Below are 24232 nucleotides of genomic sequence, written 5' to 3'. Positions count from 1 at the left end.
GCTGCTTGCAAGGTGAAGAAAGAAAAGCCAGATGGAGAGGCCACTATTAGCTGCTCAAATTCCCTGCACACAGTGCAAGGCTTTTTTTTTAATAGCTGACAAAGCTCCTGGGGGCTGACAATGGCTCACAGCACAGTGGGTGTCCACAGGCACAGCTAAGATCCCAAAATCACGTTTTTCACTGCCTTGTGGCAACAGACTGAGGCTCTCCCATAATGCATAAGGGAAAAATGCACCCTCTCCCCTAAAACTTCTATTTTAAGTAGACAAAAGGTGCAAAGAACTGTCAGGCTATGCCAGGCTCTGTCAGTTCCCAAGCACTGCTCTGGCATGTCACCAAGGCTTGTGACTCTTTGCTCCAGAGCAGCAGGGTCTGGATAGCTTGGTTCAAGTCTAAAACCAGACCATTGTAATTTGCTTAACATATGGGGCTTGCCTCTGGCTTTAAGGAATACCACAAGCCTGCTAGTAATTTTCTCACCTGAAAATACCCTGGCTGGCTTCCCAGCTGGAAGCATCTGCCTAAGCCCAAAGGCAAGCATGTTTGCTGGCAGTCTGAGGGATCAGTCTCAGATACCTGTCCAAGACTCTCAGATCAGAGGGCCCATGCTGGCCAGATTGCCCCAGAGAACCTCCTGCTAAAGCCTCAAGAGAGCTGGGCTGTTCCACACACTGCTCCCAACACCACTGCTGTTCCTCTGCCATAGGATCCCTGCACAAAGCCAGGATGCACTGCAGGAGGCTGTGAAAAGGAAGGCATTTGGGGTGTGCTGCACTGGGCTTTGGTGCTCTGAAGAAAGGCAAGGCATAGAAGCCCAGGATATTTTTCCCCACCCTTCTCCACAGCCAGGTCACCTCATGTTCTGGCCAAGCAACTGTCAGTAGGACATCACACATCAGCAAGCTGAACAATGACCTAATTAAGCTGCTTCCAAAATAATCTCACTGAAGGAAAATTAAAGTCCTTGAACTCATTATTTCTTATACTGATTTTTAGTCTACTTTTTTCCATATCTGATGTGAATTCTTCAGATATCTGCAACATGAACTCAAACTGAGCTGTGCCTATTACTCCTGTGCAATCCAAGCTCCAGCAAGAGCAACTGTGCCCCTTGGTAATGACCAGGCTGCACAGGCCACCCAGCTTCTCCCCTGGGCCTGTAAGGCACAGGAGGAAACGTGGATCTCTGCTGAACTGGAAGGTGAACAGCCCCTGGAGCTTTCCCAGTGGGCTGCCAAACCTGCCTGCACTCAGAGCAGCAGACTGGAAGGCAGGTTTGAAGACATGGGACCACCAGCAGCATGCACAGTGTGGAGCTGCCCCAGCTACAGCTGCCACTTGAACAAACTCTGGCCACCAAAACTGCACAAAGAATGCCAGCCCAACCCAAGGCAAGTTTTCCAGCACAAAACCCTGTACACAACACTTAGGTCACAATTAATGAGCTCTGCAGGGACAAACCCTTGTGCAGTGTGAACAAGAGCATGAAGCCTATGCTCATCTATGCCTTCATTCACTCAGAACAGCAGCTGTCAAGGGCCATGCACACACACACACTATGCTTTCACTACCCTGAGCTAAGCACAAGCTATGCAACACTTAGCTGGAAAAATGAGTGACAATCCAGCTGCAGCAACTGAATAACAGCATCTCAGGGAAAGGCAGCCTTAACTCACACTGGAGAATTGCTCTAAGCAGACAGGAAGGACAATGTATTTATTTGATGGGTATTGCTCCTGTGTGATCAAATCATATGCAGCTTATGTTTTTCAAATATCAATGCAAGCAACTGACTTAAATTAAAATCATCACTGAACATAGAAGCATCTCCTCCATTCCTAAGAAGCTGGTGATCTCCCAAGCTCATCAGGAACCAGACTGGCATCTCAGATGCACAGGGGACCCGACCTCCTTGTATCTTTGACAAGCATTATGATAATCTCAGAATTAGGAGTTAGAGCTTGAACAGAAAAGTGACAAATCCACATCAAAATGATATTAGAGAACATCAAAGAAGCAAAAACATCTCTCATTTAAATGCTCACCCAAAGTCTCTAAGAAGCCACAGCCCAGCCTGACATGGCTTTTTATAGCCCTGAGAAGCACCTGTCAAAGGAACTGCAGGCGATCTCAGCAATGTTCCTTGGCTACCTGCAGTTTCATCAGCCTGCCTGAGACAGTCAAATCACTATTTCCTTACTAGGATGAATGATTTATGAGGATTAAAAAATTTGAGCCTGAACCTATGAAGTGAGTCACTGGAACTCACGGGTTGCCTCCCCCGCTTCCCTCCAGCCCAAATCATCACACCTTCCAGGCCTTCCCACTGAAATACTGCAGAAAACAAACAGCCAACAAATACTGCAGAGCCTGCACTATTGGCTCCAGTGCCATCTTTCTCACTAAGGGCCCATACCCGGGCAGGGAAATCCCAAACTCACCCCGAGACTGTCGGCAAGGAAGCTGGAGCTGCTGCCTGCAGTTTCTCTTGCTGCTTCAGAAAAGATTTAGCTTCTTTTGAGTTTGAGTCTACTTCTTTAGTCACCCTGTTGGAGGAAAAGAGAAAAACCAGATGGTAAGGAAGAGCTGTACTCAACAGTAAAATCAAAGATCCATCAAGGAAACACAGAAAACAGGTCCAAGAGTCTGCACATCCCCTGCACAGAGATCACCTTCATCAGCTGCAAGCTGAAGAACACACATCTTGTTAAGATTTCATTCCCGTGACAAACCCTCTACATTCATGGCAGAAAAAAGAAAAAGAGTAGCTAATTAGAGCTGGGGGAGGAGGGCATGTTTTTTCTTTCCAACAAACTGGAATGCTTATTCATTCAAACAGGCCTGTCTCACTAGCAACTACTAAATGATCTCCTCAGGTCACTGGGGGCAATTCCAGGCTCTTAATTGGGCTCTTGATTTTCTCATTTGTTGGTCAGTGAGGCAGCTCTTCAGCCACCCATGTCTCACAGCCCAGGCACACAGGCTTGGCAACATCTGCAACCCAAAGGAGAGCATGGAAACTGGCTCTGGGGATGGGCAATGGGAGAGAAAGCTCTGACAAGGCAGAAAGTAGAAATTTACTCTCATTTTCTAGTTAATTTTTGTTTGAGGCCCTGAGGGTGCAAAATATTGAACTTCAAAAAATTATAAATCAATATGGCATCTACAGCAGGGAATGAATTATAAACATGAGAAAGAATCTCTACAAAACCACTCAATAATTAATTGTTAGAAAACCCCAGCTACTTTAGCCCCCCTCATTTACCATGACCTGCCTCCAGCTACAAGCTTTTCACGCTCTCAGTAGCTCTTAATGAGGTTGCCCTGATTTGCCAAGCTAACAATTTTGTTCCCATGGAGCACAAGCCTGTGAGCCTCTCCAGGGCCCTGCAGCTCTATGGGCACAGAGACAGCCTAACCCACAGCTCAGTCAGCACAGAAGAAACAATCTCCATCTCACCCTCTTACATCCTGGGCCTCTGGTTGTATCTGCTCTGTATCTGTGGCAGGCTCATCCCTGGTCTACACCATTTTCTGGTGAGAGGCTGAAAGCCTGGCTGGCCATGGGATCTCCCCTGGCTACAAATCAGGCAAATCACTGTTTGCTTCCTACCCACCAACCTGACCCCACAACTTCCATCAAAGAACTGGCTAATAGTAATGGAGAAACCCCAGGAGCTGCAGCCCCAGACAGGTTTCTGCTGGGCTGCCATCAGGTAAAGTGACACAGAGTTATCTGTTAACCCTGGGGGCACTGATGTCCTGAAATCTCACTTGCACACAAGTAGTGCATCCACATCTCCATCCTGACAGTGAATCAGCATCTGAAACTCCCTTCCTCCTTCTCCACAGACTGCAAATGCAGTGGAAAAGGCACAAGAATAAATGCCTGTGCTGTACAACTGCTCAGCCTTGTTCTGCCAGTGCAGGAGGAGATTAACCCCATCTTCCCCTGCACTGTCACATGCCTTTCAAACCATGACAGTCATGTGGATAGAGACAATCCCACACCAGGAATACTTAGAAGTGTTGGCTGATCAGATTGGTAAGGGAAGGGGTAGGAAAAGGAGAAAAGCACTTCAGGAAGAAAATAAAACCTTGCTACAGCATCATCACAGTTCACCCCAAACACAGTCACAGCCCTTGGCAGCAGTGGTCATGTCATGTAGCAGCCACACACCAAAGGTTACCCTACATCCATGGATTTCATTTGACAGGATAAACTTGGTGTCTTCATGCAGCATTAAGACAGAATTCCCCCCATCCATGAGGCTGAGTTCACATCAATGCAATCACACAGTCTATTTTCAAATGCAGCATCTAAAAAGCCAGCTCTGACCCCTGCCAAGCTGAGAAGCAGCAGCCTCTCTTGTGCACTCTGCAGTGCTGGCTCCTGGCAGGGTCCCTCTCCTCTTGTCCACCCCTGCACTGCTGTGCCATCCAGGGTGCACCCCTGGCATGCAGGGAGCACCTGAGCCACAGAGAGAAACACCAGGCAACCTTGAGTGTGCAGGAATCCAAGAGGTGCAGCACAACAGGGAGGGAGTCTTCAAAGCCAGTGGCAGAGCTGAGATCTGAGCACTGGGCCCTTGGCCTTAACCTCCTGTGTATCTTCAGCCCTCTCCAGCTGGAGACAGAACTAACTGATGTCTCTCCTACCAGTTGAGGAAAAGAAAGGCACAAGGCTAAAATGAAAAACAGCTCTAGGGATTTGCACTCCCAGAGTTAGCACACTCTTGGCTGGACCAGCAATACAAGCCACAGCTCTTGGAACAGGAGATGCCCAATCCCAGAAAGGGTGAGAAAGCAGAAAGCACAGGCAGAGTGTGGCACAGGCCTTCAGTGACAGACACTTCAGCTATCCAGGGGCACAAGACAAGTTGCTATTTGTTGTTTATTTGTGCTTTAATTCTCACACCCTCCTCCACCTCAGAGTACCAGTAACAATGGCTGGGCACAAAATACAACACTTAGTTCCATTTTCTTTGCTCCCCTTGGCCTGCCAGCAGCTGCTCTAACATATATTTTTGGACTTGTCCGCTGCAGAAATTCAGCTGCAAAGCTGCATGCAACCTGTTCCACCAGGACTGCCCAGCTGGGGACAGGGGAATGCGACAGAAATGTAATTAAAAGTGACCTTTCAAGGCAATTCCATCACAAGACCCACTTACTGCCTCATAAAGTGAAACAAAAGCTGCTCTGAGGCAGGCTGCTGCTGGGCTGATGCCAGCAGCAACTCCTGCACCACTCCAACTGGAATGACGGAAGAGTATTAAGGAGCTTTACAAGGTATTAATTCAGGTTATGCACATTTCAACCTTTCCCAGATCCCAGGCCAGGAAGGAAAAAGAAATCCTCTGATCTGCATTATTATGGGAGACAATAACTCTCTCCATGTAGAAACCAAAACAATTCTTGTTCTTCATGGGCAGAAATGGGAGTCATTAATTCAGCTGGAAGAAATCACAGTCATTACTAAGGAAAATTACAAGACCTTTCACTTTTAAATACTTGATAAATAACTATTTGCCTGACTGTTTACTGGGATGCTATTCACACATTGTAATCCAGGACTAAACATGAAAATAAGTATATTGTCAGCAATAAAACAAGTAACTAATGTCTCGCCCACTTGCAGCCCCTGTAATTCACACACAAAGCCACTCACTCTCATCACTTTGCCACAGAGATTCAATTACACTGCCATGCTATTAAATTGCATAATAAGACTTCCAAAACACAGAACAGTTATTAATTTTTTGGACCATGCCAGAGCCTGGTAGCACAGATGATGCTACTGTACAAGGTGTTGTGCAACTGTAAAATAGAAATGTCTTCCATATTTAGAAGTTATTATAAGGAAAACATGCTAGAAACTGGATGACTAAGTGCCCTGAGTACTTACAGATGTTCTTCTTAAGACCCTTCATCTCTGAACCAAGCTCCAAGTGGTAGCCAAACATTTAGGCATGGCCATACCCACTCAGCCTGCTGGTTTGGTGCCCAGTGGTGGGTGTGTTAGTACCAACTTCCACTGAAGAACTTATCACCCATCCTTTCACAGTTACCAACTGGAATGCTGCAACCTAAGAGCATGGAAAAGGCCCCAGGTTATGTATGCTGGGCACAAACCACATGAGGACAACACCTGCTGTCAAGGCTGTCCCAAAGGGGTTCCACAGAGCACTTACAGATCTGAAACGTGGCAGATTAGTTTAAGAGCAAGTGGTTGATCTGCTCCCAGCAGTGCCCTTAGCCACATACACTGCTACAAAGAAGGAAGAATACATGCTGGAATGAGCATTATGCTGACAGCTCCAGCTAATCTGCAGAAGGGGATTAAACCCAAATTTAAACCTGAATTATTAGTTCACTGGCAGAGTGAGTCTAACACACCAGCTTGTCTGCTGCTCCCTGGTCCTACACCCTGGTAGAGCTACCAGGGAGGAGGGCCCCAATCCATCACACCATGGCACAACACAACACCCACAGCCCAGGACTTGCCCCACTCCAGCACAGATGAATCCAGTCCTGCTTGGCAGAAACAGAGCTTGTGTGAGGGATGCCAAGGCTGCAGTGTGCCAGCAAAGTGCCCAGCTCAGCAGTGAGCTGCAAGGTGCCCTGCAAGCCCTTGGAGAGGTGCACCAGCAGAGCTTCATCCTTGCACAGAGGGGAAATGGAGGCAGGACAAGGGCAAGCTGGGAAAGATAAACAGGCAAATCAAGAAGGCTTGAGGCTAATTATCTGTAGTCTGCTGTGTAATAGCAACTTTATGCATCCCAAGTGCCAAAATCCCTCCAATTTACCCCCAGGTGGCTCAACACAGCTCCATTCTCCTAACCAAAACACCTGGTGCACATCAGGCTGAGAAAGCACATGTTGGTATTTGTGTATAAGGGGACTTAGAGCAGAAAATACAGTTAAAATCTTTACTCACAGCAGCACAAAGTTACCCTCACCCCGACCTTCCTGCTGAGAAAGGGAGAACAAGAGTAGAAGCTGTGGAAAATGCCAGCTCTCTTTAGTACTCAGGACACTCTCCTCACTTGGGAAACCTGCCCCAGTTTAGACCTGACACAGTTATAAAACTTTCCACACTATCTTAATGTTAGCTCTGGGGAATCACAGACCAAGTGGGACAAAAATGAGGCTAATTACCCTTTTTCATTATTCCCCATCTGTGGGGGATAGTCCTTCAGCCTTCTGGAATGATCACTTAAGGAGAAAGTCATACTCATCTACAGGGGTTTGTTAAAAAAATTAATCCATTTTGAGCTGAAGAATAATTTTTCTGAATATTTTTTGGTGTACTTTTGTGCTTGAGCTGCGATGTCCCAGGTGCCTTCCACAGACAGATCCTCCAGCCTGCAAGAAATGCTGGAGTGCACAGGTTCAGCACTTTGCAGGAGGGAATTAGATCCTCACACAAGTGAACCTCCAGACCACATCTGCCTGCACACTGCATATGTATGTATTTTATGTTGAATTACCTGGTGTAGAGCACAGAGAGCTAAAATTAGTATGTCCCCAACACTTTTCTAATTTCAAAGTAAAACATTCACTTTCTCCCTTTCAGAAAAAAAAAGAGCATTCCTCTTCAAACCAGGTGGGAGAAGCTGTTCCCTGGGACACTCAGCCTATTCCCTGAAGCAACACAGACAAGACCAAGCTGGAATAACTGATAATTTTGTAGGCTGACTAGATAGGCAGAAGAAGCTGGCTGGTTTCTAGACAGAAGCTGTTGGCTGGTTTCTAAAAGGAATCAAATGTGATGAGAGCTCTCCTGCAGCCAGGCAAGGGCCAAGCTGCCTGCCTGGTGCTGCTCCTCACAGCAGGTGTGTGCTGCTATCCAAGCAGTCAGCCCAGGCTGCATCTCAAACCAACTCACCTGAAAACAAGCAAAGGTGAATGGTATTTTAACATCAATAATGCATAACCTTGTAAGCCTTGAAGGAAACAGCCAATTTTCCATTATCTCCTGTATGACAAAGACTCCGTGACAGATGCAAAGAAAACATCAGTGGATGGACAGTGCTGCCTCCTGAAATGCTGACCAAGCTGTCAGGCCCTTTTTGGACTTCTGCTTGCAGCTTCTGCAAGAGGCTCCCTAAATGGGTAGCAGCACTCCAGTAGCAGCTCCCTAAATGGGTAGCAGCTCCCTAAATGGGTAGCAGCACTCCAGTTATCAAACTCCCACTGGGGCTTGCAGTAGGTAGAGCATGTCAAACATGGCTCTCTGGAGAAGCTGACTGCAGCCAGGGCACAAGCCCTGCCCTTCACCTTGTTGACTGGAGCTGTATTCACCCCAGTTTTGGCACCTCCAAGTACCAGGTCTCCTCCTGCTTAACTGGGTAAGTATTCCCTTAGCCAGCTCCATTACACTGCCTCAAAGTCCCACCACACATAAGCATGTCAATCTTTGAGGCATCCCTGTGTCTTAATTTGTACCTCTCAAAAGGATTAAATCAAGATTATGGAACACACCTCTGAGCTGAGTAATCCAAGTGAACAGATGAGCTGCTGCATGTGTGAGTGTGGCAGTCCCCCATTAATCAGGACCTGCAAATCCACTGAAAGCCAGACAGATCCCTGCACCCCTCCAAAGCAGCACAGTGCTTGTGTCATGGATGCCTCTCCTGCTGAAGCATGGGAGTACCACAGGTATTAAGAGCCAGGGGTTCCAAATTCACTTAGAGCTATGAACACTGGACACAAAGGTTACACAGATCATAACAGGAGCCAGCACACACTACAAAGCAGAGGCATCCCCATGGGGGAAAGGCCAGACTAAGCTTGGCTCAGTTTGTAAGGTGTTAATGAGATTTTATGGCAGCAAACAGCTCTGCCTCCCCTTCAGGCTAACACAGAATCCCTCTTGCTTTACCATCTCTTAGTTACAGAAAAAAATAATGCATCCTGCAAGCTGCACTTTCCAGCAGGGGAAACCCCAGGCCCAAAGCCTACAAAGCAGGCTCTGCCAGCATCTCACCAGAGATCAAAAGCCCTTTTCTGAGCCTGGAGCTGTCAGGAATGAGCAGCAGCTTGGAAACAAGGGAAACAGGCCAAGCAGCAAAATGCTGGGAGTGTATCTGAGGCCCCTGAGATGAAGGCACGAACAGAGGGACCAAAGAGCCCCTTACTAATAGCAGAAGAGCTCTTGTGAGACCTGAATAGGTCAGTAAGCATCTTCTGTTTTCAGATATTTAAAAGCCAGGAAACTACCTGAGAGCCAGATAAAGATACAGTATCTTCTGGGAAAGGATGTGATTTTTACTGAAGTATTTCCACACTGACTTACACAGAACACAGGCAGAACACACAGTGAAGAACCCAAAGATGAGACAATGCAGTTTGTCATCCAGTTCCCAAAGCCAATGCAGCACCCAGATACCCCAGGTTTGAAAGACTCAGAAATGGCCAAGTTAATCTGGAGGTCAATCCATCATTTTGGAAATGCTTTGAGACTCCTCCTACCTCTGGAGATCCCAGCTGAGCCTCCTTTTTCATCACACCGATTACCAGCAAAACCACACAAATGAAAGCAGCATGGATAAATTATTTCCTTGAAAGCAGCAAGCCACATTAGAAGCAAAGATGACTTTCAGGTGGGCATCTGCTCAGTCACCTTGGGAGCCTCAAAAGCATGTTGAGATAAAGGAAGACAACAGGGGTCAGCGTGCTGGTGAGTGCAGGGCTATTAAGCAACACTTTGCAAGTCACAGCCCCTCTGAGCAGAAGCCTCATCTGCACATCTACTAATGAGAAAATCCTGATTAGACACTGTTCATTAGCCCATTCCCCTCTCCCAAGTACATTAAGCAAACCGTAACACGATTTATTTTAGAAGCAAGTGTTCTGGCTTAGAGTCCTGGCTAGGTTTGATGTTTATGAAGTTACAATTTCTGCAGCTGCCTTTGAGAAAGGCAAATGGCTCACAAGTGAACCAGCACACAGCATAGCTCCTGCTCACACTTTCTGACCTCATCCCTGGGCCACCCTTGTGCCAATCATCATTGTACAATGTTAGTATTCCCCAGGGAAATTCTGAAGCATCAGGGAATGGATGCACACAGAGGAAAGGTTATCAAAACCAGCCCCTGAGACCCAGTCATTCTTGAAAGGTAACGTATTTTCACTTAATGGCTTCCAAAAAAAAAAAAAAAATCAATAGTTGTTTTTTAAATTGGAAAAAGCCAATATAAACTGTGGGTAGCTGAGGCATGCTTTGACCTCTAAGAAAAACAACAGCATAAGGGCAGAAACAGGCACTGCCTACACTCCATTATGCCAAGATCAGCATTTTGGTGCTTGGTGGTAGAAAAGCAACCACCCACTTTTTAGTCTGCCACCTCTAAACAGTGGTCACATTCATGTTCCAGGTAATTTTGGTCAGTCTGATTTGTCTTATGGTCCCACAGCATCATGCCCATGCTTATACAATTCAGATTAAATTTCTGGGAAAATCTAAAAAGCCAAGGTTTTTGCACCATGCAAGCTTCCTTCAGAAAGGGGAATGCCATCAGAAAGTGGCTAGAACACATTTCTCTAGAACACCTTAGCCAAGGAGGACTGAGGATAAAACCCTACTGACATCTGGCACCACCAGTCAGCAACACAAAACAGAAGTCCTCAAGGAGTGGCTTTTCAAAGGGCCACTGAAATTCATTTGTCTTACATTTTCTAACAATTCCTTACTACTGCAATCAAAGCCACTGCAAAAAACACATCAAAATTTGAGTGGTTTCTTCCTCTGCTCCTATTAGCTCAGTTCACTGTCTTCCATATCTGGCCTGACAACACCCAACCACCTCATCTGGTGGAAGCTGTGTATCATTTGCTCTCCCCCTGGAGAAAAGGCAGGGCTTTCCAAATATCAGGCTTCAAGATACAGATTCTGGTAATGCTCACCTGCCTTCTCACTCACAGGTATAAGCAATACAGCAAAAGCTTTTTCAAAAAAGCACACATGGAAGACATCAAGCACATCAACCTTGATCAGATGTGCACCACAGCACCTACAACATCAAGAGATGCCCACCCAAACTCTTGGTCTTTCTCCTGATTTCAAAAGCTACTGTGCCTCACTCAGCATTGCTCAAAACCCCTTGAGCACACAACAAATGACCAAGATTCACACTCAGCAAGAAGTGTGAGCATGCTGCCAAGCCCTCGCATTGATTCATCCACTGAGATCCCTGAAAAGCATCACAAGGTAAGGAGAGGGTTAATGGTGTCACAGGCTATCTCACTGCTTGTTAGCCTGACAGGTCTGACTGGGCCATGCTGAGAGCACAGAGCTAGAACACAGATGGACAATTACATGTTTTAAAAACTACCCTCTGTGCCAGCTCTAAATCTTGAGACTTGTGGGAGGCAATTCTCTGCTCTTTTTACCCATTCCCCTTGAAATACATCATCAGCATCAGGATTTTCCTTCCACTCTTCTTGCTTTCCAGGAAAAAGCAGAAGCAGCTGCTATTGCTCAGAGAGCTACCTTATCTGTCTTCAAAGCAACAAAATAAGTGACAGACTCCCAAACTCCTTGGTTAACACACCCTTTGTTTGCCAACTTTGTCACCTTTGGTTGTCTTAGTAGCCATGTAAGGAGCACAGAGGACATCACAGCCACTGATAAGGAATCAGAGCCTGAGCAAGGACTGTGGAAAGCTCAGACTGTTCTCAGGTGTCTGATCTGTTTCTCCTGCAGCCCTTTCCACCTGCTATCTCCTAAAAGGGGTCTGGGATTAAGTGGTTGAAGCTCTGGAAGAGGACAGCAGATCCAGAGTTAAAACAGTGAGTGGTCTAGGACATAACATCCAAAAAGCACACAGGTGACCTAAAATTAATAACAGGAAATCAATATTCCAGTAAGGAGAGGCAGCATAAAGAAATCCCAAAGCAGCAGCACTGTACAGCTGCAGAGAACTGAATTATATCCTCACCTCCACTCTGAGGTCAGCACTTCTCGGTGCAAAGGAATAAATCAGTCCTTCACCAGGTCTGCACAACTCTGCTGAGGAGCTCACCAAGGTGAAGAGCTCAGCAGCCCAGAAAACACCTCAGACTGGCCTCAGGCCTCACCATCTCACTCGATCAGGCCTAAGGTAAACCTCACTGACTTCACAGGGCACCAAAAAAAGAACCTGCTCAGCCACCTCCCTTCACCTTCGCTTCTTCTGCTCAAAAGTCATGAACTTTGCCACTAAAGCCCTCAACTTAAGGTCCAGCTAAAGGTCCTTAAATTTCAACTTGTAAACAATCTCCTCTGAATAAATCTTTCCTGAATCCTTGACATAGGCTGAAAACCTGTGAAGCAGCAACACAGAATGAGCAATGAGGTTTTGTCCAGGTACATCCTAGATGATAGCCACTTACAAACAGGAACAGATGATAATCAGGTTCTTTTTCAACCCATACTTCAGCTGTGGCAGATGAAGTACCAAATTCAGCCAGTAAAAACCTCAGGAATTACTACAATAATTTAAGCTTATAACTATTTGGTTATAAATCTGATACCTTAGGTACTTCTTTAGCACTTTTAAGATGTAATAACTGCACTGTGAACCATCATGCTCCCTAGCCCAGAATAAAGCTGCCACTCAACTCTGCTCAGCACATGTAGCAGCACAGCTTGTTTCCTCAGAGCACAGTGGTCACACTGTAAAAGCAGCAACCCAGGGGCTATTCCAAGTCACAAATGTGGTCTCCTACACAAGTCAATGACAGGGATCCCTTATCAGAGATGGGAGTTCATGTCTCACATAGAACAGCTCAATACACTGTTTTGACAGGAGTTTGCCCATCTCTTTCTACAGAACTACAGAAACTTAAAGTATTCCTTAAACCCAGCAGCAAGTCACACACTCAGTGTGACACTGCTTGTTTGGCACTGGCCCCTCCTACTTTGATTTGGCCCATGCAATGCAGCAGCTCAGTGTGGACCCCACCTATCCTTGTGAGAAAGGAGCTGTGTGTGACAGGAACACCTCCCCATTCACAGCTTTGCTTTGGCTACTTGGTTCATGCACATGGGGAAGCAGCCAAGGCACTGAAGCAGCACAAGGCACAGCTCTGCCAGCACAACACAGCACCATGAGTACAGCACAGCAACTCTGCAGCAGCAGGAAAGCATTCCCACCACAAGAACAGCCTGTGTAAAGCTCTGGCTATAAACCACACAAACAAGCCATGTGCAAGAAATACAAAGCTCCTAGTCTGGAATCCTTTACTTGGAATCTGCAGCATATGAATAAAGCAGGGTGCTGAACACAGGCCTCCCATTCCTCAATTAGCACCCAAGCCATTACACTTTTAACTTAGTTTTGCCTTCCACAAGCCAAATTAAGGTAGAGAAGATGTTTCAAAGTAAAATCTGTTCTTGAGAGCAATCAATAACCTGCCTCTGCTCTTCCCTCACAGGCTGCCACACTGACACCATGGGGCCAGACCAGCTCCATGTATGTGAGCTCCACTCTGCTGCAACCCCAGCTGGACACAGAGTTCACTTTCATGGGAAGAGCACAGAAAAACCATTCTGATGCACTGAGCACAACAGAGATTTAAAGAAAGCCAAGGACCAAATCCTTTTGGAGTGCCAAAGAGAAAACAAGCAATTACAAATGGCAACAGTTTTTCCCTGGCACTGGGGATGCAATTCCCTATTAATGCAAACACACGTCCTGCACTGTGAGGCAAGTTCATAAACCAGAGGCTTCAAAGGAGTTTCATTCTCTTCTGCCAGGGAGAAATGTCTTGAACTTCCATTTAGATGCTGAATTGCCTTTGCAAATTGCTCTTGCTGCCCACAATTACAGCCATTTGGGTGACAGTCACCTGCTGCTCCTAATCTATTTAACATGAGGGAGACAGGAAAAGCAGACAAAAAAGTCCCAACTGGAAAGCACTGCAATCAGTTTGTTTCTAGTTCCAGGATTCAACAGCTTTAGTTTTACAAGGCAAAATAATATAATGTATTTTCTTAAATTAGAAGCCACTAAATTAAAATCTTCATTTGGTAATTGTTAATTCCTAACACTCCGAAGCTAAAGTTCAGCACTAGCAACTGATACAAGCACAGACTCATCAAAACAGACATTAAGTGCAGCAAAAACCTACAGGGAGTTGACAACACAAAGTCCCTTTACTATTTCAGTATAGCCCTGTGGCTGGAGATCACTTTCAAGCCACTTCTGCTACTTCAATCAGGCCAGAAAAAATCATACCATCATCTTACAGGAGAAAATAAATTGTTCTGCAACAGGAGATCAGGGCTAAATGATCTTCTGTTAAGAGCTTCAGTGAGCAGACGCTGAAAATTTGTGTCCTGAATCTTTCACTGCTTAAACACTGATCTAAATTCTTCTCAAGGTTTCAAAAGAGCAACACTCAACAGTAGCCTCAAACCATTTAGAAAGGCAAGCAACAGAGACAGCTCTCATTTCAGCTCCTTCAGTGCAGAAATGCACACACACACACAGCCCTACCGTGTGGTGGCCTTTTATAAGCAATGATTTGCCAGCTGCTTCCCCAGGCAAGGAAGTCAGTGTTGGGTATTCAGAGCATTTTCAGACGTTGGGGGTGTGCTAAGACAGCCTCCTGCTAGTCTGAGGAAAGAGAAACCCTCTGGGCCTCACCTACTGCCATTAGGGGAAAGCACCAGCAGCTGTGAGTAGCAAGCACACCTTGTACTCTACCCACAGCTAACAGTGGAACCCATTTAAGGAAGCAAGATGTAGCAAACAACATAAAAGAATCAGCTTTGCATATCACAAAAATCAAGGGGGCAAAAAACATTGAAGGATTTTTCTGTTATCAAAGAGCTCAAGAACATAATTTTGTTGTAACTCTGGTACCAGCAGAAAACAGTGCTCCAGACCTCACTGCAAACCTTCTGTTGCTGGTCTTGTAACCAACTGTAAACAAAGCATGCATTAGCCTTGGTGTTTGCAGAATTACAGTCTCATTGTCACCCAGGCTCCAGCTATTGCCTATTTCATCAAAAATTGGTAGAAATTTCTACTGATTCCTCTCCAGCTTCCTAAGGGAAACAGTAAGCACTGAGCGGTACACTGGTGCAGGAAAATATGTCTTTTTCTTAGTTACAGTTCTTAAGAAACTACAGATAAGATACTGGTGTTAAAAGCACTAAACCAGCATCTTAGAATCCCTGAACAACTTCTGTTCACATAAAGCAACCCATGTTTCAAAGGACAGTGAACAAAGTGAATTAAGTTCATCAGTGAATGAGGGGTACTCCTATGTTCTGGCTTGTCCAGGGAAGCAGCAAAGTCCCTACTATGGCTCACAGCCCTCCTCAGATTTTTCAAACAGCTCAGGCAGCAGTGCTAACATGAAAAGCAAGAGCAGCAGAGGCCCCAGCTCTGCCTCCTCCTCCAGATTTAGGCAGAGTGAGTGTTACTGCTGGGAACTGCTGCCCTCTGCTGTCACAACAAACAGGCCAAGTCACTTTGACAAAACCAGGGTTACTGCTGCATATAAATAAAATCCCCCATGATAAGAACTAGCAGTTCACAGGGCAGTCAGATTTCAGGTGGGTTCAGCCAGGCCCCTCAGTTCTGGTCTTACACATTTATAAAACACCTGGCCCTTCTTGCAGCACAGCCTGAGAAGCCTCTTGTAAGCCAAACTCAGCCTAAAGCAGGGTTTTACCCAGCCCATCCCCTTGGCTGCAGCTGTTTCAGAGGCAAAAGTGCTCAGCTGTTATTCTGCTCAGCAAAACACCTCTTACTGCCTGAAAATCTTCTTTGTGGATTGTGAACATCACCAGGAAAGTGCCAGCCAATAATCCTGCCTGCAGCATAGAACCTGGACTGGGCTGAAGGAATAAAATGTGTTCCCCTCATCCTTGTGGTACCAGATGTGCTTCCTTCCCTGTCTCAACCTTCCCAGGGACAGTGCCACCAGGGAGCTCTGCCAACCATTACAAACACTGGCCAGATGGGGAAGCCTAAGTGAATTTGAATTACATTCATGAATGTTATGAAGTTGAGTAAAGACTGGGGTCTGCATATAAGGATACTCTGCAGCTCTGATGCAGGAAAATCCTGGCCTCATTTTCCCTGAGATCTGTATGTGCTCACAATAATAGAAAAAAAAAAACAGTGTAAAGAAGACCCACTGTGCCTCAGAGCCCAGCTCCAGCCTGCCCCCAGCACTCAGTTTGCTCTGGGCCCACAGTGGACACATCACATCTGCCAACTTACTTGATTTCCTCACCAGCAAAATCGAACGTTTTGGTGATTGTCACTTTTCCTGAATCTTTTGGCTTCTCCTGAGGCTTATTCCCACTGTTCTCTTCTTCAGTCTACAAAATACAGGAAGGAGAAAGCAAAACAATGTATTTGTGGAGCCAAGCCAAATTATTATTCCAAAGGGCCAAGGGCCCAACACAGACCTTGGGTAGCACTGCAGTTTAGAGTGGTGGTCAAAGCAAGTCACCCACAGACAAGATAAAAGAAATAAATAAATTTCATTCCACCAGAATGAAATTCCCCATTTTGGTTCCAGGCTGTCATTGAAGGTCTAAGATCAAAACAAACTAAAACAAGAAGTGAAATTGTAATAAATGTAGGAAGGAGCAAGAATACATTGCAGTGGTCCAGAAAGCAAAAGCCTGGAGATTTGGTTCTCTCAAACTAAGCACCACCAAGCAGAAAAGCTGCCAAGGTGAATTCCACTAAAGAACATTTATTTTTACTCAAGAATAGAGAATAAGAAAACTCATCAGTAGAAAAAACTGATCTCCCAACTTGTCAATAACATCTCTTTGATTTGAGAAGGAAAAATCTTTATGAAGCAATTTGTCACCAGTGCCTCTTAATTTACTCAGTCACAGCTACAGCTGCTAAAAGGATACATAAAAAACCTTAACCACTCTAAGTTATCAAAACAAACCCCAAATTCTTGGTCTAAAACAACCACACACCACAGAGATCTTCCAGGAGGCCATGCAAGCCCAAGAAGTTCACAAAGAGAACAGAGGAACTGCATGTCTCCATGAATTATTCCAGGCTATGGAGGAACTTTCAAAGGTATCTCACATTTTAGCAACCTGCCCATAAAAGTAGAAGTGCTTAGAAGAAAATGTTCACTTCTCTTCTTCCCTCTGACTCTACAAGTAACCACCCCAGCTGCTCAGTCAGTAATAAGGAGAAGCAGGAGGGCTAAGATGAAAGGACTCTCCTTCCAAAAGTTACAATCAAATACTACAAAACTACACTTTCTCCACGACCTCCCAAGAGTCATGGAAAGAAGCTTCACACAGTCAGAACTGTACTCACCAGGCAGACTCCTATCTTCTGTTAATGACATTTATAGTGGCTGACCATCTAAAAAGCCCAAACTGATAATTCTAGCAACAGAGGCTCACTTGTGGTATGTTCTTCTCTTCTACCATCTAAAGCTTGAAAGGTTTTGACAGGCAAACACATGCACCTGGTTTTACTGAGAACCAAATCCTTTCTAATAGCTACCACACACAGAATTCTCTCTCCAGAAAAACCTCTGCCCACTGAGAGCACCTTAATGGGGCTTACAAAGGACACAAGAAAGCCAGATTCAATCTTGCTACAAACGTGCAAAATGCAGCAGCTTCCAGACCCCCTCCACGAGGATGGAGGCACAGAGAGTCCAGCACAGACCCCTCTTGTTTCCCCACTCACACACACACACAAAGCCTTCTTTTGTTTGTTAGTTTGTTTTTTTTTTAAGCATCAGGAAAGGCACAAGCCTCAGGGAGAGTTGTGCCCCCATGCACAACTCAGACCAAAGCTCTTCATTCCTGTGTCAAAGGAGGCATCCAGGACCAGGAAGGGAAGCCAACAGGGTTGTGTGGGACAGCTCCAAAAGCAGCACCACCTCCACATGTGGAAGGAAATCAGCACCTTGCAGTCTGGCCCATCAGGGGATGTGAGTCTCACAAAGCAGAGGGGGCAGGGCCAACCCCAGCCTCTTCCTAGCTCTGTCCAACACCCGACACCAGCCAGAACCAAGGGGGGGGCACGCTCTAAACCTCCAGGCCCTTCCCACCCTCCCTGGGTGCAGGCCCAGGCCCCCCTTACCTTCTTGATTTGTGTCCCTTGTGTGGCAGCCACAGCTTTGGGCTTCTGTCCTACATCACTGAGGAAACTGGCCCAAAGAGCATCCTCTTTCTTTTTTTCTTCTTCTTCTCTTCTTCTTTCTATTTGCTCTACATCATCCACTTCCTCCTCTTTCTGCTCCTCTCCATTCTGCTGGGCCTTTTCTTCCTCTTTCTCATCTGCCTCTAGCAAGAGACCGCCTTTCTTCCTCTTCCTGAAAGCAGATGCCAAAAAAGAAGAAAAAAGGTATATGGAGCTGCTACAACACTATGCCAGAGCTGAACTGTAAGCCTGGGTGAAGCAACATAATATTTCATATTTTAACTAACACATCCAATTTGGGAGGCTCTCTCTTAACCTTGGAAGTGTATGTATTTTATTAAAAGATGCTGCTGCTAAGAAAATACAGTGAGACTGATGCAGGCAGTGCCCCTGAAGTGAACTGGCCCCTTTGCATGCATTTCTGTGAGTATATAATGGACTGAAACACTGGTACAGGTTGGCCAGTGGCTGCCCCATCCCTGGAAGTGCTCAAGGCCAGGTTGGATGGAGCTTTGAGTGACCTGGTCTAGGGGGAGGTGTTCCTGCCCATGGCAGGAGGGTGGAACAAGGCGGTCTCTAAGGTCCCTTCCAACCCAAACCATTCCAGGGTCCTGTGGTTATGGGATAATTCAGGAGCCAGGAGGGGAGGAGAACCTGGGCTAGATAGAAACCAACCTCAACTAAAGTATGTATACATTTATATCAACGTGAGAAACCCCGTCTGTGCGTGCCTTGCACTGAAAAAGGTTAATATAAACAACTCCTGCTGGGGAGGGTTTTCAGGCACGTTGTCTGTCGGGGCCGAGGTTCTCTGCTCCTGCCACTAAACCGGAACGCAGCGCAGCGTTTCCCGTTCCCCCGCCCGCCCCGGGCCGGTTCCCAGCGGCCGTACCTGCTGCCGGGGCGGCGGGGGCTCCTCCTGCCGCGGGCCGGCCGCGGGCTGCCCGCCGGCTCCTCCTCCCGCACCAGCTCGCTCTCATCATCCTCGCTGTACTCCGCACCTGCAAGCACACACGGTGAGCGCCGGGGGCGCCGGCAGCGCCGCCTCCCGCCCGCCGCCACTCACCCGAGGGCACGTAGTCATCGTCGTCGGCCGAGGAGTACAGCTCCTGCTCCGGCTCCGACTCCGAGCCCGACATGCTGCGGCCCGGCCCGGCCCGGCCCCGCCGCCTCGCTGCTCCCGTCCGCCGCGCTGCCCAGCGCGCCGCCGCCGCCTGCAGGTGCCCCCTGGCGGACAGGAAGAACAGCCGCGCCTCCGGGCCGGCGCCGCGCGCGAGGAGCAGAGACGAGAGTCCGCCAGCGGGCCAGAGCGTCCCGCCGGGACTCCCAGCGTTCCTTGCGGCTCACAGCCGTTCCCATGGCAGCGCGGGGTCAGGGCGGGGCCCGATTTCCCGGAGGCCAGCGCTGATTGGTGAAAAGCTCTGTCTATCATCCCACAACGCTTCCCATTGGCTGCGGCGGGCGGAAGGGGCGGTGGCGGATGGCGGCGGTAGCGGCGGGGCGGGTGCGGGGATGGACGGCGGCGAAGCGGGCGGTGGTGGCGGGGGGCTTCTGCAGCAGATCCTCAGCCTTCGCCTCGTGCCCCGCGTGGGCAATGGCACCACCACCTACTCCAGTCCGCTCTCTACCTTCCCAGGTACCTCCCTGCTCGGAGCGGCCTCCGCCCGCCGGGGCCGCTGGAGGCCTGCGGGCCGCGGGCCGCCCTCACAGCCCTTTTCTCCGCAGAGATGTGGTACGGCGTCTTCCTGTGGGCAGTCGTCTCCTCCCTTGCCTTCCACGTCCCGGCCGCGCTGCTTGCCCTCTTCACGCTCCGGCACCACAAGTACGGCAGGTTCATGTCCGTGAGCGTGCTGCTGATGGGCATCGTGGGACCCATCACCGCCGGCACCCTCACAAGTACGGCAGGGCCGGGGGCTGTGCTGCCTTCGGGAGCGCGTGGGATGGCGGTGTTCCCTGGGATGGAGATTTCCGTTCTGGCTTTATTTCCCCTTTGCCCCACGTCTGAAAGGGTTGGACCCCGTGTCAAGCCCTGCCCCGGGGATACCAAATGTGCCCAGTAGGTGCAGAGCCAAGGGGCCTTTCACATTTCTGAGCACCTGGAGGAAAATCTCTCAGGTTTGGTGTCAGTGTCCAGACCTGGGTAACGTTTGCAGCCTGTGGGCTGTGCAGGGGGGATCTTGTGACAAAGGTGTGTCCCAAACCATCCCAGCCCCTACACCTGCTGGAGGCCTCAGCAGTTTCAGCTCCAGTTCACCCATTGCCACTGGCACGCTCTGGTTCCTGGCTGAGGTTTGTCAGCCATCCCCAGCCCAGCATTCCTGCCTGCTGGTGAGCAGGGAGAGGTTCAGACCCCGCTGTTCTCTGCCCCAGCCTCACATCCTGAGGCTCCCCCCTCATCCCTGTGCAGAGCAGCTGTCTCACATTCACATCTTGGCTTTTCCCCCTCTCCACAGGTGCTGCCATTGCTGGAGTTTACAGAGCTGCGGGGAAAAAAATGATTCCCTTTGAGGCCCTCATTTTTGGCGTGGGCCAGACGTTCTGTGTGGTGGTGGTTTCCTTCCTGCGCATTCTGGCCACTCTGTAGCTCCTCTGGAGAGGCTGGAGAGCACAAACCAGACGGGGAGCACAGGACTGCTGCCTCAGAACAAATCACAGGGAGCACAGTTCCAGCCTTGTGTTTCTTCTGCTGATTTAAGGAATTGGGACGGCTTGCTCCTGCCTCCAGCCTGGCTTGAAATTTTAAAATTGTGAATTTTGTTACTTTTTGGTAACATTAAGTGCCAAGTGAAACTTTATTTCTCTGGAGGGTAGGAAAATGGCTCCCAGAGGAGGAGACCTGGGTACCTGTCACCAGTGATCAATTGTAGTAACAGGACATGACTAAAATGGGACACCAGCTGTGCTGGGGTAGGAACAGGACCAGAGTGACATCGTGTCCTCACAGCTCACTCACCACTTTGTTGCTTGGTTTTCAGTGAACATGAAACTATTTTAATCTCAGATTTTAAATTTAAAAATTGTTTTCTTCCTGGCCCAAACTTTTTAATACCAGGTCATAGCCATAGTGGATTTGGGAGCAGCAAAAGGAAAACTCATTTTAGATGGATGAGAGTGCAGATTTGTGTCTGGGAGCTCTGACTGTGAATGGTGTCTGGTATAAAAAAGATTTTGTGAATTTTATTGCAGCAAAGCTCTTCTGGCCCTGTGAATGTTTTGCTCAGAGGCAGAGTGGAATAGGCACTCCAGAAATCCCAGGTGTGCATGTGGGCGTGCACAGCTCTCCTCAGGCTTTGAAGGAGGCTTGTGTTTTCAAAGGACCCTGTTCTCCTTTGACTTGCTGATGCTATTCATGTTGGTGTGCTGGAGCTGGGTGTCTGCACTGGTCTGGAGGTGGCACTTTCATCCAGCTTGGATAAAATCCCTGCTGCTGCTGCTGAGAGCTGCCTGGCCAGGCTGGGCTGTGACTGGGGTGTCCCCAGGGCAGCATCCAGCCCACGGTGTGCTGGGAGAGCTGCAGGGCTCCTGGCAGGAGCCTGGGTGGTTCCCGTGTCCATGTGAACACAAATCAACCCTTCTCCACAGGCAGCACTGTCTCCTCATGAATTGTTTTAGTTTGTTTTGGTTTTAAGTGACTTTTAACTAATTGGTAGCTCTGCATTGTGCCCAGAGTTGTGCTGCATGGCTGGGACACTTGAGCAGTTCACTGGGTGCTTCCTGGGGCTTGGTTCTTTGGGGAAGCTGAGGCTGAATTCCAGGGATGTGGCTGGGCAGTGCAGCCACCCCTAGGGGTTTGCTGTGGTCTGTGTTTGTACCCAGCTCACACATGTGGGCCCCAGAGGGGAAGCACTGTCTGTCTCCAGCCTTTCAGGGGACAGTTCCATCTGTGTCTTCATTGAATTCCTCTGGTTTCCAAATCAGTTCCTTTTGTACCAGTAGCATTCCTAGGGCCATTTGTCTACCATGTCCTCAGTGCTGGAATGACTGGACGTGGCACTTAGTGCCATGGTTTGGATGACACAGTGGTGACCAGTCAAAGGTTGGACTGGATCTTAGAGGGCTTTTCTAAACTAAATTGATTCTGTGACCCTTCAACAGGGCACTGTGTTTATCATGGAAAAGGGTTTCTCTGTGCATGGACTCCTCAAGAGTGGTGTGTCAATGGTGGGAGGTGTTTCACAGGAACTACTGAGATTACTCTAAATTTTAGCCTATGTTAATTCAGGGAATATAGATGCACAGTTTAGGAATCATTTAATGTGAATCCTTCTCCTTAGGTGGGTGAGGTCCAAGTGATGTAACATATACTAAACCCTGGATCTGTGGAGAGTCCTGTGTGCTGTGCTGCTTGCAGAGAGCCAGTCTTCCTGCCAGGGCAGAAACAATGAAAGAGAAGGAATAAGCTTTCTTTCTTTTCCCCCTTCCCACTTCGTATTTCAGCATGTGTACAGAGTGCACAGTTTAATTTACAGGAGTTATCCTGTGTTTTCCTGGATGGATTAAAAGTATCTCATGGAATTTGAATAGGGTGGGTCTGGCTTTACCTTTCAGGTGACACCAGACACCAATGTCCTAAAGCAGCTGCTGTGCTCTCCTTCACCCTGCACTGGTGCCTGGCACCACTCAATAGCCATTAAGCTGATTGCAACTGAGAAAGCACTTTATCCATGTGCCCCGTGCTACAGCAAGAGGAGGTTTCCTTGCAGGAACAGGGCTGAGGGGTGCAGGACACAAATGGGGCTGTTACAGAGCTCAGAACAAGTGAAAATTGCTCAGTAAAGTCACTCTGTTGGGTGAACTGAAAACCTCCCATTTTCTATCCCTTGGGATCTCTCAGACTCTTTTGAGGGGACTCTGGTTTACTTGAAGAGTTGGCAGCTTGATCCTGTTTGGAGTGTTTGGAGCTGGCAATGTCTCTCTATGCCTGGATGCTGTGAAATTTTCAGGGAATTCTTGCATTAAAGGTGAACAATCAGCTGCTTTGTCTTGACACATGAGCACAGGAGGCAGGTTCTTTGTGTGGTGCTCACAGAGCATCCTCCACTCTGCTGGCTGCTGCTGGCAACCTCCCTCTCCAGTAAAACCAGAGCTAAACAGAAAGGAGGAGCAGCCTTGAGCTGAAGCACCAGATGGCAGTTGAAGCCCTGGTGGCAGTTTCCTCCCCTCATTGGTTTGGTCTTCCCTTTTCATTCCTTTATTCCAAGTGAGGCAGATGAAGGAATCTCTTCAATTTTCATCAGGTATTGGTAGACTTTGCTCAGTCAATCTTGTCAAAAACTGCAAAGAGCTGGCAAAAACATCAACACTGAGGTGTCCTGGGCTCAGCAGTGCTGTGAGCCTCTGCTGGGGAGCCCAGCCTGTGTGCTGGTTAAGGAAACACCTGGAGAAGCTGCCTGCCCTGGAGGAACACCCACTTATGCTGAGGCTCATGGCCCTGCTCCCTGTGTGTGACATCCCCTCTGCCCCCACCCGGCTTCCTCTCGCTCACAGCTGCAGCTGTCATGAACAAATCTTTGTATGATTGAAAAATCTGTACATTTTATTTTTCTACTGACACTCCTAATCCTGGTGGTGATTATCAGTAAATTCTGTAACTCTTGAGGTTAATGAGTGTTGTGTGTTTCTTCTGCAGCAGGACAAGGGTTGTGCTTTTCAAGGGAGCTGCACTTCTGCTTTGCTTGGGGCCATGTGCACCAGAAATGTCCTGGTTCTAGTGGTAAATGCTGTCTGCATTAGGAGCTGGACCTGCATCTGCAGCCAGGCACCACAGAGGTGACATCTCACTGCTGCTCAGTTGTTGGGGACAGGCTTAGCTGTTGTCCCTGTCCCTGAGGGGACATGCTGGGGCCCTGCAGCCCCTAGGCTTGGTGCTGACCTTTCCCAGCCCCTGGGGCTGTTCCACCCCGGGCCAGTGGCTTTGCTGGGCCAGCATTCAGTCCCTGCACAGCACTTGGGCTCCCCTGGGCATGCAGGTGCACAACTCCCCTGCCTGGTTCTGGCCAACCCCAGGCCAGAGCAGTACCTGCACTGCAGGGCCAGCATTGCTGTTTATGGATGTACAACCTCCAGAGCCTGAGCTGGGCCAAACAAGCAT

General features: G+C 48.1%; 2 protein-coding genes across 2 annotated transcripts in view; one reads left to right on the top strand and one right to left on the bottom strand.

The window, feature by feature from the left end:
• CFDP1 (craniofacial development protein 1) overlaps positions 1-19367 on the bottom strand; it is a 60083-nt gene extending 40716 nt beyond the window's left edge. The window contains exons 1-5 of the mRNA XM_071440503.1: positions 19208-19367; positions 19034-19142; positions 18082-18313; positions 16225-16325; positions 2443-2547 (exon numbers count right to left, since the gene is read on the bottom strand). Coding sequence (XP_071296604.1) covers positions 2443-2547; positions 16225-16325; positions 18082-18313; positions 19034-19142; positions 19208-19280 — 620 coding nt within the window. The 5' untranslated portion in view covers positions 19281-19367. The remainder of the gene's footprint in view (positions 1-2442; positions 2548-16224; positions 16326-18081; positions 18314-19033; positions 19143-19207) is intronic.
• Positions 19368-19620: 253 nt separating this feature from the next.
• Positions 19621-23739, top strand: TMEM170A (transmembrane protein 170A). The gene is made up of 3 exons (XM_071440504.1): positions 19621-19777; positions 19867-20037; positions 20595-23739. Exons 1-3 carry the CDS (start codon positions 19654-19656, stop codon positions 20723-20725), a joined length of 426 nt encoding a protein of 141 aa, XP_071296605.1. The 5' UTR covers positions 19621-19653; the 3' UTR covers positions 20726-23739.
• Positions 23740-24232: the final 493 nt, after the last annotated feature.

This window comes from Agelaius tricolor, unplaced genomic scaffold (genome assembly GCF_023055355.1).
Source record: "Agelaius tricolor isolate 1412-34295 unplaced genomic scaffold, bAgeTri1.0.p SCAF_15, whole genome shotgun sequence".
NCBI lineage: Eukaryota > Metazoa > Chordata > Aves > Passeriformes > Icteridae > Agelaius > Agelaius tricolor.
The sequence above is the reverse complement of the archived record's forward strand: the minus strand, read 5'-3'. Positions and strand labels throughout refer to the sequence as shown.

Bases quoted from the DNA above. Each gene is read 5' to 3' on its own strand.
- TMEM170A (XM_071440504.1), top strand. From the start codon at position 19,654: ATGGACGGCGGCGAAGCGGGCGGTGGTGGCGGGGGGCTTCTGCAGCAG. The intron at 19,778-19,866 runs GTACCTCCCTGC...TTTTCTCCGCAG, and splicing joins TCCGCTCTCTACCTTCCCAG to AGATGTGGTACGGCGTCTTC. The intron at 20,038-20,594 runs GTACGGCAGGGC...CCCTCTCCACAG, and splicing joins CACCGCCGGCACCCTCACAA to GTGCTGCCATTGCTGGAGTT.